At 48.6% G+C, this 16,505-nt stretch overlaps 1 protein-coding gene and 1 long non-coding RNA gene across 3 annotated transcripts in view; both read right to left on the bottom strand.

The window, feature by feature from the left end:
• Positions 1 to 16,505, bottom strand: part of LOC118378883 (solute carrier organic anion transporter family member 2A1) — a 101,757-nt gene that overhangs the window by 57,791 nt on the left and 27,461 nt on the right. The window contains exons 5-7 of the mRNA XM_052475815.1: positions 13,692 to 13,877; positions 11,950 to 11,986; positions 8,668 to 8,766 (exon numbers count right to left, since the gene is read on the bottom strand). Of these exons, the coding sequence (XP_052331775.1) occupies positions 8,668 to 8,766; positions 11,950 to 11,986; positions 13,692 to 13,877 (322 nt within the window). The remainder of the gene's footprint in view (positions 1 to 8,667; positions 8,767 to 11,949; positions 11,987 to 13,691; positions 13,878 to 16,505) is intronic.
• LOC127910725 (uncharacterized) lies at positions 2,609 to 7,306 on the bottom strand. Of its 2 annotated transcripts, XR_008075977.1 has the most exons (4): positions 6,912 to 7,306; positions 4,885 to 5,025; positions 2,749 to 3,350; positions 2,609 to 2,701 (listed from the first exon to the last, which is right to left on the bottom strand). It is a non-coding gene; the product is annotated as an uncharacterized LOC127910725 (long non-coding RNA). The 2 variants fall into 2 exon arrangements; XR_008075978.1 differs by lacking the exons at positions 4,885 to 5,025; positions 6,912 to 7,306 and adding an exon at positions 3,680 to 4,055.

Raw genomic sequence — 16,505 nt, 5'->3', positions numbered from 1 at the left:
AAGTCAAGGGACTGGAGGGAGGCATAGGCTGAGATGAACTCTGCCTTGTTGGCCGCAGATTGGCAGTTCCAGAGGCTACCAGAGACCTGGAACTCCACGTGGGTCGTACGCGCTGGGACCACCAGGTTAGGGTGGTCGCGGCCACTGGTGTGGAGCGTTTGTATGGTCTGTGCAGAGAGGAGAGAACAGGGATAGACAGACACATAGTTGACAGGCTACAGAAAAGGCTACGCTAATGCAAGGAAATTGGAATGACAAGCGGACTACACGTCTCGAATGTTCAGAAAGTTAAGCTTACGTAGCAAGAATCTTATTGACTAAAATGATTAAAATGATACAGTACTGCTAAAGTAGGCTAGCTGGCAGTAGCTGCGTTGTTGACACTACACTAATCAAGTCGTTCCGTTGAGTGTAATAATTCTACAGTGCTGCTATTCGGGGCTAGCTGGCTAGCTAAGCAGTGTTGTTTACGTTACGTTGAGTTAAAAGAACGACAATAGCTGGCTAGCTAACCTAGGGAATCGGTCTAAAAGGCAAGACGGGCCTTTTATGCCATCAAAGGAACATAAAACATCCCAAGTAGGATCTGGCTAAGAATACTTCAACAACCTAGAATTCACTAAATGGGACAAACACCAAATTGAGACTTCATGCAGAATTCTGCAAAGATATCCCCACAACTTAAAATGTCAAATAATGCAGAGCAGAATTAGGAGGATTCCCTCAAATGATCAAAATCCAGAAAAAGAGCCGTTAAGTTCTACAACCACCTAAAAGGAAGTGAATCTCAAAGCTTAAAAACAACGCCCTCAACTACAGATGAACCTGGAGAAGAGTTGAGAGAACAACATTGTAGTTACTCCACAATACTAAAATCAGGGTAGCCTAGTGGTTAAAGCGTTGGACTAGTAACCAAAAGATTGCAAGTTCAAATCCCCGAGCTGACGAGGTACAAATCTGTCGTTCTGCCCCTGAACAAGGCAGTTAACCAATTGTTCCTAGACCAGTTAACCAACTGTTCCTAGACCAGTTAACCCACTGTTCCTAGACCAGTTAACCCACTGTTCCTAGACTAGTTAACCCACTGTTCCTAGACTAGTTAACCCACTGTTCCTTATATCGTCATTGAAAATAAGAATTTGTTCTTAACTTAACTTGCCTAGTTAAACAAAGATACAATAAAATTACAGAATGAAAATAAGGATGCTAATACAGAATAAAACATATTCCTAAACATCCTGTTTGCAATAAAGTAATACTGAAAAAAAATGTGTTAAAGAAATTAACTTTTTGTCCTGAATACAACATTTTATATTAGGGGCAAATCCAACACATCACTGAGTACCACTGATTCATATTTTCAAGCAGGTGGTGACGTCTTCATGTTATGGGTATGCTTGTCATCGGCAAGGACTGGGGAGTTTTTTTTCATAGGATAAAAATAAATGGAATAGCGCTAAGCACGGGCAAAATCCTAGAGGAAAACTTGGTTCAGTCTGCTTTCCACCAGACACTGGGATATAAATACACCTTTCAGCAGGACAATAACCTAAAACACAAGGCCAAATATACACTGGAGTTGCTTATCAATCAATGCAATTCTACACTCCAACCAGCTAGCCAACCTCTGCTACGAATCTAACGACCCAAACCCAGTATCTACCTGAGCCGGTTCTGTCCACCACGTAACAACCCAAACCCAGTATCTACCTGAGCCGGTTCTGTCCACCACATAACAACCCAAACCCAGTATCTACCTGAGCCGGTTCTGTCCACCACGTAACAACCCAAACCCAGTACCTACCTGAGCCGGTTCTGTCCACCACGTAACAACCCAAACCCAGTATCTACCTGAGCCGGTTCTGTCCACCACGTAACAACCCAAACCCAGTATCTACCTGAGCCGGTTCTGTCCACCACGTAACAACCCAAACCCAGTATCTACCTGAGCCGGTTCTGTATGCCATGTAACAACCCAAACCCAGTATCTACCTGAGCCGGTTCTGTCCACCACGTAACAACCCAAACCCAGTATCTACCTGAGCCGGTTCTGTCCACCACGTAACAACCCAAACCCAGTATCTACCTGAGCCGGTTCTGTATGCCACGTAACAACCCAAACCCAGTATCTACCTGAGCCGGTTCTGTCCACCACGTAACAACCCAAACCCAGTATCTACCTGAGCCGGTTCTGTCCACCACGTAACAACCCAAACCCAGTATCTACCTGAGCCGGTTCTGTATGCCATGTAACAACCCAAACCCAGTATCTACCTGAGCCGGTTCTGTCCACCACGTAACAACCCAAACCCAGTATCTACCTGAGCCGGTTCTGTCCTCCACGTAACAACCCAAACCCAGTATCTACCTGAGCCGGTTCTGTCCACCACGTAACAACCCAAACCCAGTATCTACCTGAGCCGGTTCTGTCCGCCACGTAACAACCCAAACGCAGTATCTACCTGAGCCGGTTCTGTCCACCACGTAACAACCCAAACCCAGTACCTACCTGAGCCGGTTCTGTCTGCGATGTAACAACCCAAACCCAGTATCTACCTGAGCCGGTTCTGTCCACCACGTAACAACCCAAACGCAGTATCTACCTGAGCCGGTTCTGTCCACCACGTAACAACCCAAACCCAGTATCTACCTGAGCCGGTTCTGTCCACCACGTAACAACCCAAACCCAGTATCTACCTACCTGAGCCGGTTCTGTCCACCACGTAACAACCCAAACCAAGTATCTACCTGAGCCGGTTCTGTCCACCACGTAACAACCCAAACCCAGTATCTACCTACCTGAGCCGGTTCTGTCCACCACGTAACAACCCAAACCCAGTATCTACCTGAGCCGGTTCTGTCCACCACGTAACAACCCAAACCCAGTATCTACCTGAGCCGGTTCTGTCCGCCACGTAACAACCCAAACCCAGTATCTACCTGAGCCACGTAACAACCCAAACCCAGTACCTACCTGAGCCGGTTCTGTCCACCACGTAACAACCCAAACCCAGTATCTACCTGAGCCGGTTCTGTCCACCACGTAACAACCCAAACCCAGTATCTACCTGAGCCGGTTCTGTCCACCACGTAACAACCCAAACCCAGTATCTACCTGAGCCGGTTCTGTCCACCACGTAACAACCCAAACCCAGTATCTACCTGAGCCGGTTCTGTCCACCACGTAACAACCCAAACCCAGTATCTACCTGAGCCGGTTCTGTCCACCACGTAACAACCCAAACCCAGTATCTACCTGAGCCGGTTCTGTCCACCACGTAACAACCCAAACCCAGTATCTACCTGAGCCGGTTCTGTCCGCCACGTAACAACCCAAACCCAGTATCTACCTGAGCCGGTTCTGTCCACCACGTAACAACCCAAACCCAGTATCTACCTGAGCCGGTTCTGTCCACCACGTAACAACCCAAACCCAGTATCTACCTGAGCCGGTTCTGTCCACCACGTAACAACCCAAACCAAGTATCTACCTGAGCCGGTTCTGTCCACCACGTAACAACCCAAACCCAGTATCTACCTGAGCCGGTTCTGTCCACCACGTAACAACCCAAACCCAGTATCTACCTGAGCCGGTTCTGTCCACCACGTAACAACCCAAACCCAGTATCTACCTGAGCCGGTTCTGTCCACCACGTAACAACCCAAACCCAGTATCTACCTGAGCCACGTAACAACCCAAACCCAGTACCTACCTGAGCCGGTTCTGTCCACCACGTAACAACCCAAACCCAGTATCTACCTGAGCCGGTTCTGTCCACCACGTAACAACCCAAACCCAGTATCTACCTGAGCCGGTTCTGTCCACCACGTAACAACCCAAACCCAGTACCTACCTGAGCCGGTTCTGTCCACCACGTAACAACCCAAACCCAGTATCTACCTGAGCCGGTTCTGTCCACCACGTAACAACCCAAACCCAGTATCTACCTGAGCCGGTTCTGTCCACCACGTAACAACCCAAACCCAGTATCTACCTGAGCCGGTTCTGTCCACCACGTAACAACCCAAACCCAGTATCTACCTGAGCCGGTTCTGTCCACCACGTAACAACCCAAACGCAGTATCTACCTGAGCCGGTTCTGTCCCACCACGTAACAACCCAAACCCAGTATCTACCTGAGCCGGTTCTGTCCGCCACGTAACAACCCAAACCCAGTATCTACCTACCTGAGCCGGTTCTGTCCACCACGTAACAACCCAAACCCAGTATCTACCTGAGCCGGTTCTGTCCACCACGTAACAACCCAAACCCAGTATCTACCTACCTGAGCCGGTTCTGTCCACCACGTAACAACCCAAACCCAGTATCTACCTGAGCCGGTTCTGTCCACCACGTAACAACCCAAACCCAGTATCTACCTGAGCCGGTTCTGTCCGCCACGTAACAACCCAAACCCAGTATCTACCTGAGCCACGTAACAACCCAAACCCAGTACCTACCTGAGCCGGTTCTGTCCACCACGTAACAACCCAAACCCAGTATCTACCTGAGCCGGTTCTGTCCACCACGTAACAACCCAAACCCAGTATCTACCTGAGCCGGTTCTGTCCACCACGTAACAACCCAAACCCAGTACCTACCTGAGCCGGTTCTGTCCACCACGTAACAACCCAAACCCAGTATCTACCTGAGCCGGTTCTGTCCACCACGTAACAACCCAAACCCAGTATCTACCTGAGCCGGTTCTGTCCACCACGTAACAACCCAAACCCAGTATCTACCTGAGCCGGTTCTGTCCACCACGTAACAACCCAAACCCAGTATCTACCTGAGCCGGTTCTGTCCACCACGTAACAACCCAAACCCAGTATCTACCTGAGCCGGTTCTGTCCACCACGTAACAACCCAAACCCAGTATCTACCTGAGCCGGTTCTGTCCGCCACGTAACAACCCAAACCCAGTATCTACCTGAGCCGGTTCTGTCCGCCACGTAACAACCCAAACCCAGTATCTACCTGAGCCGGTTCTGTCCGCCACGTAACAACCCAAACCCAGTATCTACCTGAGCCGGTTCTGTCCGTAACAACCCAAACCCCTACCTGAGCCGGTTCTGTAACAACCCAAACCCAGTATCTACCTGAGCCGGTTCTGTCCGCCACGTAACAACCCAAACCCAGTATCTACCTGAGCCGGTTCTGTCCACCACGTAACAACCCAAACCCAGTATCTACCTCTACCTGAGCCGGTTCTGTCCGCCACGTAACAACCCAAACCCAGTATCTACCTGAGCCGGTTCTGTCCACCACGTAACAACCCAAACCCAGTATCTACCTGAGCCGGTTCTGTCCGCCACGTAACAACCCAAACCCAGTATCTACCTGAGCCGGTTCTGTCCACCACGTAACAACCCAAACCCAGTATCTACCTGAGCCGGTTCTGTCCACCACGTAACAACCCAAACCCAGTATCTACCTGAGCCGGTTCTGTCCGCCACGTAACAACCCAAACCCAGTATCTACCTGAGCCGGTTCTGTCCACCACGTAACAACCCAAACCCAGTATCTACCTGAGCCGGTTCTGTCCACCACGTAACAACCCAAACCCAGTACCTACCTGAGCCGGTTCTGTCCACCACGTAACAACCCAAACCCAGTATCTACCTGAGCCGGTTCTGTCCACCACGTAACAACCCAAACCCAGTACCTACCTGAGCCGGTTCTGTCCACCACGTAAAAACCCAAACCCAGTACCTACCTGAGCCGGTTCTGTCCACCACATAACAACCCAAACCCAGTATCTACCTACCTGAGCCGGTTCTGTCCACCACGTAACAACCCAAACCCAGTATCTACCTGAGCCGGTTCTGTCTGCCATGTAACAACCCAAACCCAGTATCTACCTGAGCCGGTTTGTTCCACCATTGGGGGTAACAACCCAAACCCAGTATCTACCTACCTGAGCCGGTTCTGTCCACCACGTAACAACCCAAACCCAGTATCTACCTGAGCCGGTTCTGTCCACCAGCGTAACAACCCAAACCCAGTATCTACTGGAAGCCAGTGAGCCGGGGTTCTGAGAGAACTTGGGAGGTTGAACACCAGACGGGCCACGTAACAACCCAAACAGTAATCAAGACAGTATCTACCTGAGCCGGTTTCTGTCCAGGAACGGGACACCGCCGTAACAACCCAAACCCAGTACCTACCTGAGCCGGTTCTGTCTGCGATGTAACAACCCAAACCCAGTATCTACCTGAGCCGGTTCTGTCCACCACGTAACAACCCAAACGCAGTATCTACCTGGGCCGGTTCTGTCCGCCACGTAACAACTCAAACCCAGTATCTACCTGAGCCGGTTCTGTCTGCCATGTAACAACCCAAACCCAGTATCTACCTGAGCCGGTTCTGTCCACCACGTAACAACCCAAACCCAGTATCTACCTGAGCCGGTTCTGTCCACCACGTAACAACCCAAACCCAGTATCTACCTACCTGAGCCGGTTCTGTCCACCACGTAACAACCCAAACCCAGTATCTACCTGAGCCGGTTCTGTCCACCACGTAACAACCCAAACCCAGTATCTACCTGAGCCGGTTCTGTCCACCACGTAACAACCCAAACCCAGTATCTACCTGAGCCACGTAACAACCCAAACCCAGTACCTACCTGAGCCGGTTCTGTCCACCACGTAACAACCCAAACCCAGTATCTACCTGAGCCGGTTCTGTCCACCACGTAACAACCCAAACCCAGTATCTACCTGAGCCGGTTCTGTCCACCACGTAACAACCCAAACCCAGTATCTACCTGAGCCGGTTCTGTCCACCACGTAACAACCCAAACCCAGTATCTACCTGAGCCGGTTCTGTCCACCACGTAACAACCCAAACCCAGTATCTACCTGAGCCGGTTCTGTCCACCACGTAACAACCCAAACCCAGTATCTACCTGAGCCGGTTCTGTCCGCCACGTAACAACCCAAACCCAGTATCTACCTGAGCCGGTTCTGTCCGCCACGTAACAACCCAAACCCAGTATCTACCTGAGCCGGTTCTGTCCGCCACGTAACAACCCAAACCCAGTATCTACCTGAGCCGGTTCTGTCCGCCACGTAACAACCCAAACCCAGTATCTACCTGAGCCGGTTCTGTCCACCACGTAACAACCCAAACCCAGTATCTACCTGAGCCGGTTCTGTCCACCACGTAACAACCCAAACCCAGTATCTACCTGAGCCGGTTCTGTCCACCACGTAACAACCCAAACCCAGTATCTACCTGAGCCGGTTCTGTCCGCCACGTAACAACCCAAACCCAGTATCTACCTGAGCCGGTTCTGTCCACCACGTAACAACCCAAACCCAGTATCTACCTGAGCCGGTTCTGTCCACCAACCCGTAACAACCCAAACCCAGTATCTACCTGAGCCGGTTCTGTCCACCACGTAACAACCCAAACCCAGTATCTACCTGAGCCGGTTCTGTCCACCACGTAACAACCCAAACCCAGTATCTACCTGAGCCGGTTCTGTCCGCCACGTAACAACCCAAACCCAGTATCTACCTGAGCGGTTCTGTCCGCCACGTAACAACCCAAACCCAGTACCTACCTGAGCCGGTTCTGTCCACCACGTAACAACCCAAACCCAGTATCTACCTGAGCCGGTTCTGTCCACCACGTAACAACCCAAACCCAGTATCTACCTGAGCCGGTTCTGTCCACCACGTAACAACCCAAACCCAGTATCTACCTGAGCCGGTTCTGTCCACCACGTAACAACCCAAACCCAGTATCTACCTGAGCGGTTCTGTCCACCACGTAACAACCCAAACCCAGTATCTACCTGAGCCGGTTCTGTCCACCACGTAACAACCCAAACCCAGTATCTACCTGAGCCGGTTCTGTCCACCACGTAACAACCCAAACCCAGTATCTACCTGAGCCGGTTCTGTCCGCCACGTAACAACCCAAACCCAGTATCTACCTGAGCCGGTTCTGTCCACCACGTAACAACCCAAACCCAGTACCTACCTGAGCCGGTTCTGTCTGCCATGTAACAACCCAAACCCAGTATCTACCTGAGCCGGTTCTGTCCACCACGTAACAACCCAAACGCAGTATCTACCTGGGCCGGTTCTGTCCGCCACGTAACAACCCAAACCCAGTATCTACCTGAGCCGGTTCTGTCTGCCATGTAACAACCCAAACGCAGTATCTACCTGAGCCGGTTCTGTCCACCACGTAACAACCCAAACCCAGTATCTACCTGAGCCGGTTCTGTCCACCACGTAACAACCCAAACCCAGTATCTACCTGAGCCGGTTCTGTCCACCACGTAACAACCCAAACCCAGTATCTACCTACCTGAGCCGGTTCTGTCCACCACGTAACAACCCAAACCCAGTATCTACCTGAGCCGGTTCTGTCCACCACGTAACAACCCAAACCCAGTATCTACCTACCTGAGCCGGTTCTGTCTGCCATGTAACAACCCAAACCCAGTATCTACCTGAGCCGGTTCTGTCCACCACGTAACAACCCAAACCCAGTATCTACCTGAGCCGGTTCTGTCTGCCATGTAACAACCCAAACCCAGTATCTACCTACCTGAGCCGGTTCTGTCCACCACGTAACAACCCAAACCCAGTATCTACCTGAGCCGGGTCTGTCCACCACGTAACAACCCAAACCCAGTATCTACCTACCTGAGCCGGTTCTGTCCACGTCCACATAGATCCTCAGCATGACGGAGCCCAGCAGGAAGCCAAAAGCAGGTCCAAACACAGACACAGCAAACAGGATGGCTGAGGAGAAAAGAGACAGTCAGGGTCTTTAACACCACGTCCTACTGTATTACTACAGTCTGTGTTGAGCCTGCCGTAGCTGCAGTACTAAAAACCACGAAGAAGAGACCAGCTGGATCGTGTCCAAGTGTCTGTTATTAACTAAACGAATACAATCTCTCCTCTTGTTTTTTTTTTGCTAAATAACTCCGGCAAACTTTACTTTTCATAATCTATGAGAGAAGCGATTACAACCTGCTTGTGTTAAGCTAAGGTGTTTTAGTTAGCATCGGGAGATTGCCGTAGACTACTCAGTAAATATAGTATAGGGCCAGTAAAAATAGTATAGGCTAGTGTTTCCATAGGCTACAAGCCTCTTACCTACAGTGGCTATCATAAGTAATTTTCACATTTTATTGTGTTACAAAGTGGTATTAAAATGGATTTAAGTGTCATTTTTTTTGGTCAACAATCTAAACAAAATCTTTCAAAGTCATTTTAATTTTTTTTATTTTTACATTTCTTAAAAATGAATTAAAAATGTAACACTAGTATATGTAGATATTTATATACAAATCAATGTCTGATTTGTTATCAAAACCCATCTACCAATCAATGCCCTTCTTTTATGAGGCTTTCGAAAAGCTCCCTGGTTTTTGTAGTAGAATCTGTGCTTGAAATTCAGTACTTGACTGGAGGGATCTGACAGATGTTGTAGGTATGGGGGACAGAGGAAGGATGCACCGCTATGCTCCCTGGTCTTTGTAGTTGAATCTGTGCTTGAAATTCAATACTTGACTTCTAGTGTTTCAGTAAGCTACAGGCCTCTTACCTATGTAGAGGTTCTAGTGTTTCAGTAAGCTACAGGCCTCTTACCTATGTAGAGGTTCTAGTGTTTCAGTAAGCTACAGGCCTCTTACCTATGTAGAGGTTCTAGTGTTTCAGTAAGCTACAGGCCTCTTACCTATGTAGAGGGACTCGTGTTTCAGTAAGCTACAGGCCTCTTACCTATGTAGAGGTTCTAGTGTTTCAGTAAGCTACAGGCCTCTTACCTATGTAGAGAGACTCGTGTTTCAGTAAGCTACAGGCCTCTTACCTATGTAGAGGGACTAGTGTTTCAGTAGGCTATAGGCCTCTTACCTATGTAGAGAGACTAGTGTTTCAGTAGGCTATAGGCCTCTTACCTATGTAGAGAGACTAGTGTTTCAGTAAGCTATAGGCCTCTTACCTATGTAGAGAGACTAGTGTTTCAGTAAGCTATAGGCCTCTTACCTATGTAGAGAGACTAGTGTTTCAGTAGGCTACAGGCCTCTTACCTATGTAGAGAGACTAGTGTTTCAGTAGGCTATAGGCCTCTTACCTATGTAGAGAGACTAGTGTTTCAGTTATCTACAAGCCTCTTACCTATGTAGACTCGTGTTTCAGTAGGCTATAGGCCTCTTACCTATGTAGAGAGGTTCTAGTGTTTCAGTAGGCTATAGGCCTCTTACCTATGTAGAGGACTAGTGTTGCAGTAAGCTACAGGCCTCTTACCTATGTAGAGGTTCTAGTTTTCAGTAAGCTACAGGCCTCTTACCTATGTAGAGGGGCTAGTGTTTCAGTAGGCTACAGGCCTCTTACCTATGTAGAGGTTCTAGTGTTTCAGTAGGCTACAGGCCTCTTACCTATGTAGAGGGACTAGTGTTGCAGTAAGCTACAGGCCTCTTACCTATGTAGAGGTTCTAGTGTTGCAGTAGGCTACAGGCCTCTTACCTATGTAGAGGACTAGTGTTGCAGTAAGCTACAGGCCTCTTACCTATGTAGAGGGGCTAGTGTTTCAGTAAGCTACAGGCCTCTCACCTATGTAGAGGTTCTAGTGTTTCAGTAAGCTACAGGCCTCTTACCTATGTAGAGGGACTAGTGTTGCAGTTATCTACAGGCCTCTTACCTATGTAGAGGTTCTAGTGTTTCAGTAAGCTACAGGCCTCTTACCTATGTAGAGGTTCTAGTGTTTCAGTAAGCTACAGGCCTCTTACCTATGTAGAGGTTCTAGTGTTTCAGTTATCTACAGGCCTCTTACCTATGTAGAGGTTCTAGTGTTTCAGTAAGCTACAGGCCTCTTACCTATGTAGAGGTTCTAGTGTTTCAGTAAGCTACAGGCCTCTTACCTATGTAGAGGTTCTAGAGTTTCAGTAGGCTACAAGCCTCTTACCTATGTAGAGAGACTAGTGTTTCAGTAGGCTACAAGCCTCTTACCTATGTAGAGGGGCTAGTGTTTCAGTAAGCTATAGGCCTCTTACCTATGTAGAGAGACTCGTGTTTCAGTAGGCTACAGGCCTCTTACCTATGTAGAGGTTCTAGTGTTTCAGTAAGCTATAGGCCTCTTACCTATATAGACGTTCTAGTGTTTCAGTAGGCTACAGGCCTCTTACCTATGTAGAGGGGCTAGTGTTTCAGTAAGCTACAGGCCTCTTACCTATGTAGAGGTTCTAGTGTTTCAGTAGGCTACAGGCCTCTTACCTATGTAGAGGTTCTAGTGTTTCAGTAGGCTATAGGCCTCTTACCTATGTAGAGGTTCTAGTGTTTCAGTAGGCTACAGGCCTCTTACCTATGTAGAGGTTCTAGTGTTTCAGTAGGCTACAGGCCTCTTACCTATGTAGAGGAGACTAGTGTTTCAGTAGGCTACAGGCCTCTTACCTATGTAGAGGGGCTAGTGTTGCAGTAGGCTATAGGCCTCTTACCTATGTAGAGGGGCTAGTGTTTCAGTAGGCTATAGGCCTCTTACCTATGTAGAGGTTCTAGTGTTTCAGTAGGCTACAGGCCTCTTACCTATGTAGAGGGGCTAGTGTTTCAGTAGGCTATAGGCCTCTTACCTATGTAGAGAGACTAGTGTTTCAGTAGGCTACAGGCCTCTTACCTATGTAGAGGGGCTAGTGTTTGCAGTAGGCTACAGGCCTCTTACCTATGTAGAGGTTCTAGTGTTTCAGTAGGCTACAGGCCTCTTACCTATGTAGAGAGACTAGTGTTTCAGTAGGCTACAGGCCTCTTACCTATGTAGAGGTTCTAGTGTTGCAGTAAGCTACAGGCCTCTTACCTATGTAGAGGGGCTAGTGTTTCAGTAGGCTACAGGCCTCTTACCTATGTAGAGGGCTAGTGTTTCAGTAGGCTACAGGCCTCTTACCTATGTAGAGAGACTAGTGTTTCAGTAAGCTACAGGCCTCTTACCTATGTAGAGGGGCGAGTGTTTCAGTAGGCTATAGGCCTCTTACCTATGTAGAGAGACTAGTGTTTCAGTTATCTACAAGCCTCTTACCTATGTAGAGGGGCTAGTGTTTCAGTAGGCTATAGGCCTCTTACCTATGTAGAGGGGCTAGTGTTTCAGTAGGCTATAGGCCTCTTACCTATGTAGAGAGACTAGTGTTTCAGTAGGCTACAGGCCTCTTACCTATGTAGAGGGGCTAGTGTTGCAGTAGGCTATAGGCCTCTTACCTATGTAGAGGTTCTAGTGTTTCAGTAGGCTATAGGCCTCTTACCTATGTAGAGGGGCTAGTGTTTCAGTAGGCTACAGGCCTCTTACCTATGTAGAGGGGCTAGTGTTTCAGTAAGCTACAGGCCTCTTACCTATGTAGAGGGGCTAGTGTTTCAGTAGGCTATAGGCCTCTTACCTATGTAGAGAGACTAGTGTTTCAGTAGGCAGAGGCCTCTTACCTATGTAGCTGAGCTAGTGTTTCAGTAGCAGCCACAGGCCTCTTACCTATGTAGAGAGACTAGTGTTTCAGTAAGCTACAGGCCTCTTACCTATGTAGAGAGACTAGTGTTTCAGTAGGCTACAGGTCTTACCTATGAAGAGAGACTAGTGACAGACAGGCTACAGGCCTCTTACCTATGTAGAGAGACTAGTGTTTCAGTAGGCTACAGGCCTCTTACCTATGTAGAGGGGCTAGTGTTTCAGTAGGCTATAGGCCTCTTACCTATGTAGACAGACTAGTGTTTCAGTAGGCTACAGGCCTCTTACCTATGTAGAGACCTAGTGTTTCAGTAGCTACAGCCTCTTACCTATGTTGAGGGGCTAGTGTTTCAGTAGGCTATAGGCCTCTTAGCATGTAGCCAGGGACTAGTGTTTCAGTAGGCTATAGGCCTCTTTATGTGAGAGACTAGTGTTTCAGTAAGCTACAGGCCTCTTACCATGTAGAGAGGACTAGTGTTTCAGAATGCTACAGGCCTCTTACCTATTAAATCTAGTGTTTCAGTAGGCTACAGGCCTCTTAATCTTCTAGAGAGAAGTGTTTCAGTAGGCTACAGGCCTCTACCTATGTAGAAGTGTTTCAGCTAGGAACAGGCCCTACCAGAGAGGGGCTAGTGTTTCAGTAGGCTATAGGCCTCTAAACCAAACAGAGACTAGTGTTTAATAGGCTACAGGCCTATACCTATGTAGCAGGGGCTAGTGTTCCAGTAGGCTACAGGCCTCTTACCTATGTAGAGAGACTAGTGTTTCAGTAGGCTACAGGCCTCTTACCTATGTAGAGGGGCTAGTGTTTCAGTAGGCTACAGGCCTCTTACCTATGTAGAGACTAGTGTTTCAGGCTACAGGCCTCTTACCTATGTAGAGGGACTAAACCAGTAACTACAGGCCTCTTACCTATCCAGAGGTTCTAGTGTTTCAGTAGGCTATAGGCCTCTTACCTATGTAGAGACTAGTGTTTCAGTAGGCTATAGGCCTCTTACCTATGTAGAGAGGCTAGTGTTTCACCAGGCTAGGCCTCTTACCATGTAGAGGTTCTAGTGTTTCACCAGGCTACAGGCCTCTTACCATGTAGAGGGGGAGTAAACCAGTAGGCCACAGGCCTCTTACCAATCCAGAGGGGCTAGTGTTTCAGTAGGCTACAGGCCTCTTACCTATGTAGAGGGGCTAGTGTTGCAGTAGGCTACAGGCCTCCACCACTTACCAATGTACCCACCACGTCCACTAAGTCATCCACATAAGAGATACCAAAGGGTTGTATGGGAACAGACCCCACTCCGAACAGCAGCTGAGCTATAGCCATGAGCAGCCACAGTTGTTGGTGTCTGCTATACGCTTGATCTCTGTCTTCCCACAGGCCTCTGTCATGTTGGAGGGACCCTGGAGGGAACACAGGTCTCCACCACACCATCTAGGACAACCAAAACAGACAGACAGACAGACAGACAGACAGACAGACAGACAGACAGACAGACAGACAGACAGACAGACAGACAGACAGACAGACAGACAGAGTTAATTACAGACCTGTGAACAATACACAGCTGTTCCTGGAGTTTGATGATGTGACCCTTCAGTGGTACCCCATGACAAGTAGCATCCAGCCAGGGTAGTGGGTCGGTATGTGTGTGTATGCATGCATGTTGTGTGTGTGTGTTTGTCTACAGGGCAGACAGAGGAGGAAGGAAGAGAATGAACAGAGCTCTGAATTAAATCAACTGCCTGAGAGACAGTCTTAATCTTCTTGAAGTGCTCAGAGATTAACATTTTCCTGCTGATTTATGTAGAATGGGTTCAGCTAGAGAACACCTGCAGAACAGGCTGGCTTTCACAAGTCATTATTTCTAAATCCAAACATCCACATCTAACCACACTACTAAACCAATACACACCACTAAACCAATCCACACCACTAAACCAATCCACACCACTAAACCAATCCACACCACTAAACCAATACACACCACTAAACCAATCCACACCACTAAACCAATCCACACCACCACACCAATCCACACCACCAAACCAATCCACACCACCACACCACTAAACCAATCCACACCACTAAACCAATCCACACCACTAAACCAATCCACACCACCACACCACTAAACCAATCCACACCACTAAACCAATCCACACCACTAAACCAATCCACACCACCACACCACTAAACCAATCCACACCACCACACCACTAAACCAATCCACCCCACCACTAAACCAATCCACACCACTAAACCAATCCACACCACTAAACCAATCCACACCACCACACCACTAAACCAATCCACTCCACCACTAAACCAATCCACTCCACCACTAAACCAATCCACTCCACCACACCACTAAACCAATCCACCCCACCACACCACTAAACCAATCCACCACACCACTAAACCAATCCACCACACCACACCACTAAACCAATGCACCACACCACACCACTAAACCAATGCACCCACCACACCACTAAACCAATCCACTCCACCACACCACTAAACCAATCCCCTCCACCACACCACTAAACCAATCCACTAAAACACACCACTAAACTAATCCCCTCCACCACACCACTATACCAATCCACCACACCACTAAACCAATCCACCCCACCACTAAACCAATCCACTCCACCACTAAACCAATCCACTCCACCACACCACACCACTAAACCAATGCACCACACCACACCACTAAACCAATGCACCACACCACACCACTAAACCAATTCCCTCCACCACACCACTAAACCAATTCCCTCCACCACACCACTAAACCAGTCCACCCCACAGTCAAAACTGTTCGCTGCTCTCCCCCACCACATGGTGGAACAAACTCCCTCCACACCAGGACACCCCTCAATCACCACCTTCCGGAGACACCTGGAACCCCACCTCTTTAAGGAATACCTAGGATAGGACCCCTAACCCCTCACCCCCCAAAAGATTTAGATGCACTATTGTAAAGTGGCTGTTCCACTGGATGTCATAGGTGAACCCCAATTTGTAAGTCGCTCTGGATAAGAGCCCCTCCACAAATGACTTAAATGTAAATGTAAAATACACCCCTCCACACTACCACACCAAATACACCCCTCCACACCACCACACCAATACACCCCTCCACACTACCACACCAATACACCACACCTCCACTTCAATCCAGTACACCACTCCAACACTTCATACCACCACCACACCACTACACTAACCTACACTACAACACTCCAATCCACCCAACTCCAATGAACCACACTGCTCCACCACTCAAATTCAGTACACCACTCCCCACTACACCATTCCACTCCACCATTCTACTCCACTCCACCACTACAATACATCACTCCAAAACAACATTCCACTCCACTTCACCACAACACTTCAGCACACCACTTTTCTACACCATTCCGCTATACCACTCCATTCCAAAACATCACTCCACCACTACACCACCACTCTACCACAATACTACTCTACTCAATGACAGGCTGAACCAGGTCCAACATACTGGGACTGCTGCTTTAGAGAGACTGATTGTGGATGATGCTTGCTGCTTTAGAGAGACCGATTGTGGATGATGCTTGCTGCTTTAGAGAGACTGATTGTGGATGATGCTTGCTGCTTTAGAGAGACTGATTGTGGATGATGCTTGCTGCTTTAGAGAGACTGACTGTGGATGATGCTTGCTGCTTTAGAGAGACCGATTGTGGATGATGCTTGCTGCTTTAGAGAGACCGATTGTGGATGATGCTTGCTGCTTTAGAGAGACTGATTGTGGATGATGCTTGCTGCTTTAGAGAGACTGATTGTGGATGATGCTTGCTGCTTTAGAGAGACTGATTGTGGATGATGCTTGCTGCTTTAGAGAGACCGACTGTGGATGATGCTTGCTGCTTTAGAGAGACCGATTGTGGATGATGCTTGCTGCTTTAGAGAGACCGATTGTGGATGATGCTTGCTGCTTTAGAGAGACCGACTGTGGATGATGCTTGCTGCTTTAGAGAGACCGATTGTGGATGATGCTTGCTGCTTTAGAGA

Source organism: Oncorhynchus keta, chromosome 22, assembly GCF_023373465.1.
Source record: "Oncorhynchus keta strain PuntledgeMale-10-30-2019 chromosome 22, Oket_V2, whole genome shotgun sequence".
NCBI classification, from domain to species: Eukaryota; Metazoa; Chordata; class Actinopteri; order Salmoniformes; family Salmonidae; genus Oncorhynchus; species Oncorhynchus keta.
The sequence above is the reverse complement of the archived record's forward strand: the minus strand, read 5'-3'. Positions and strand labels throughout refer to the sequence as shown.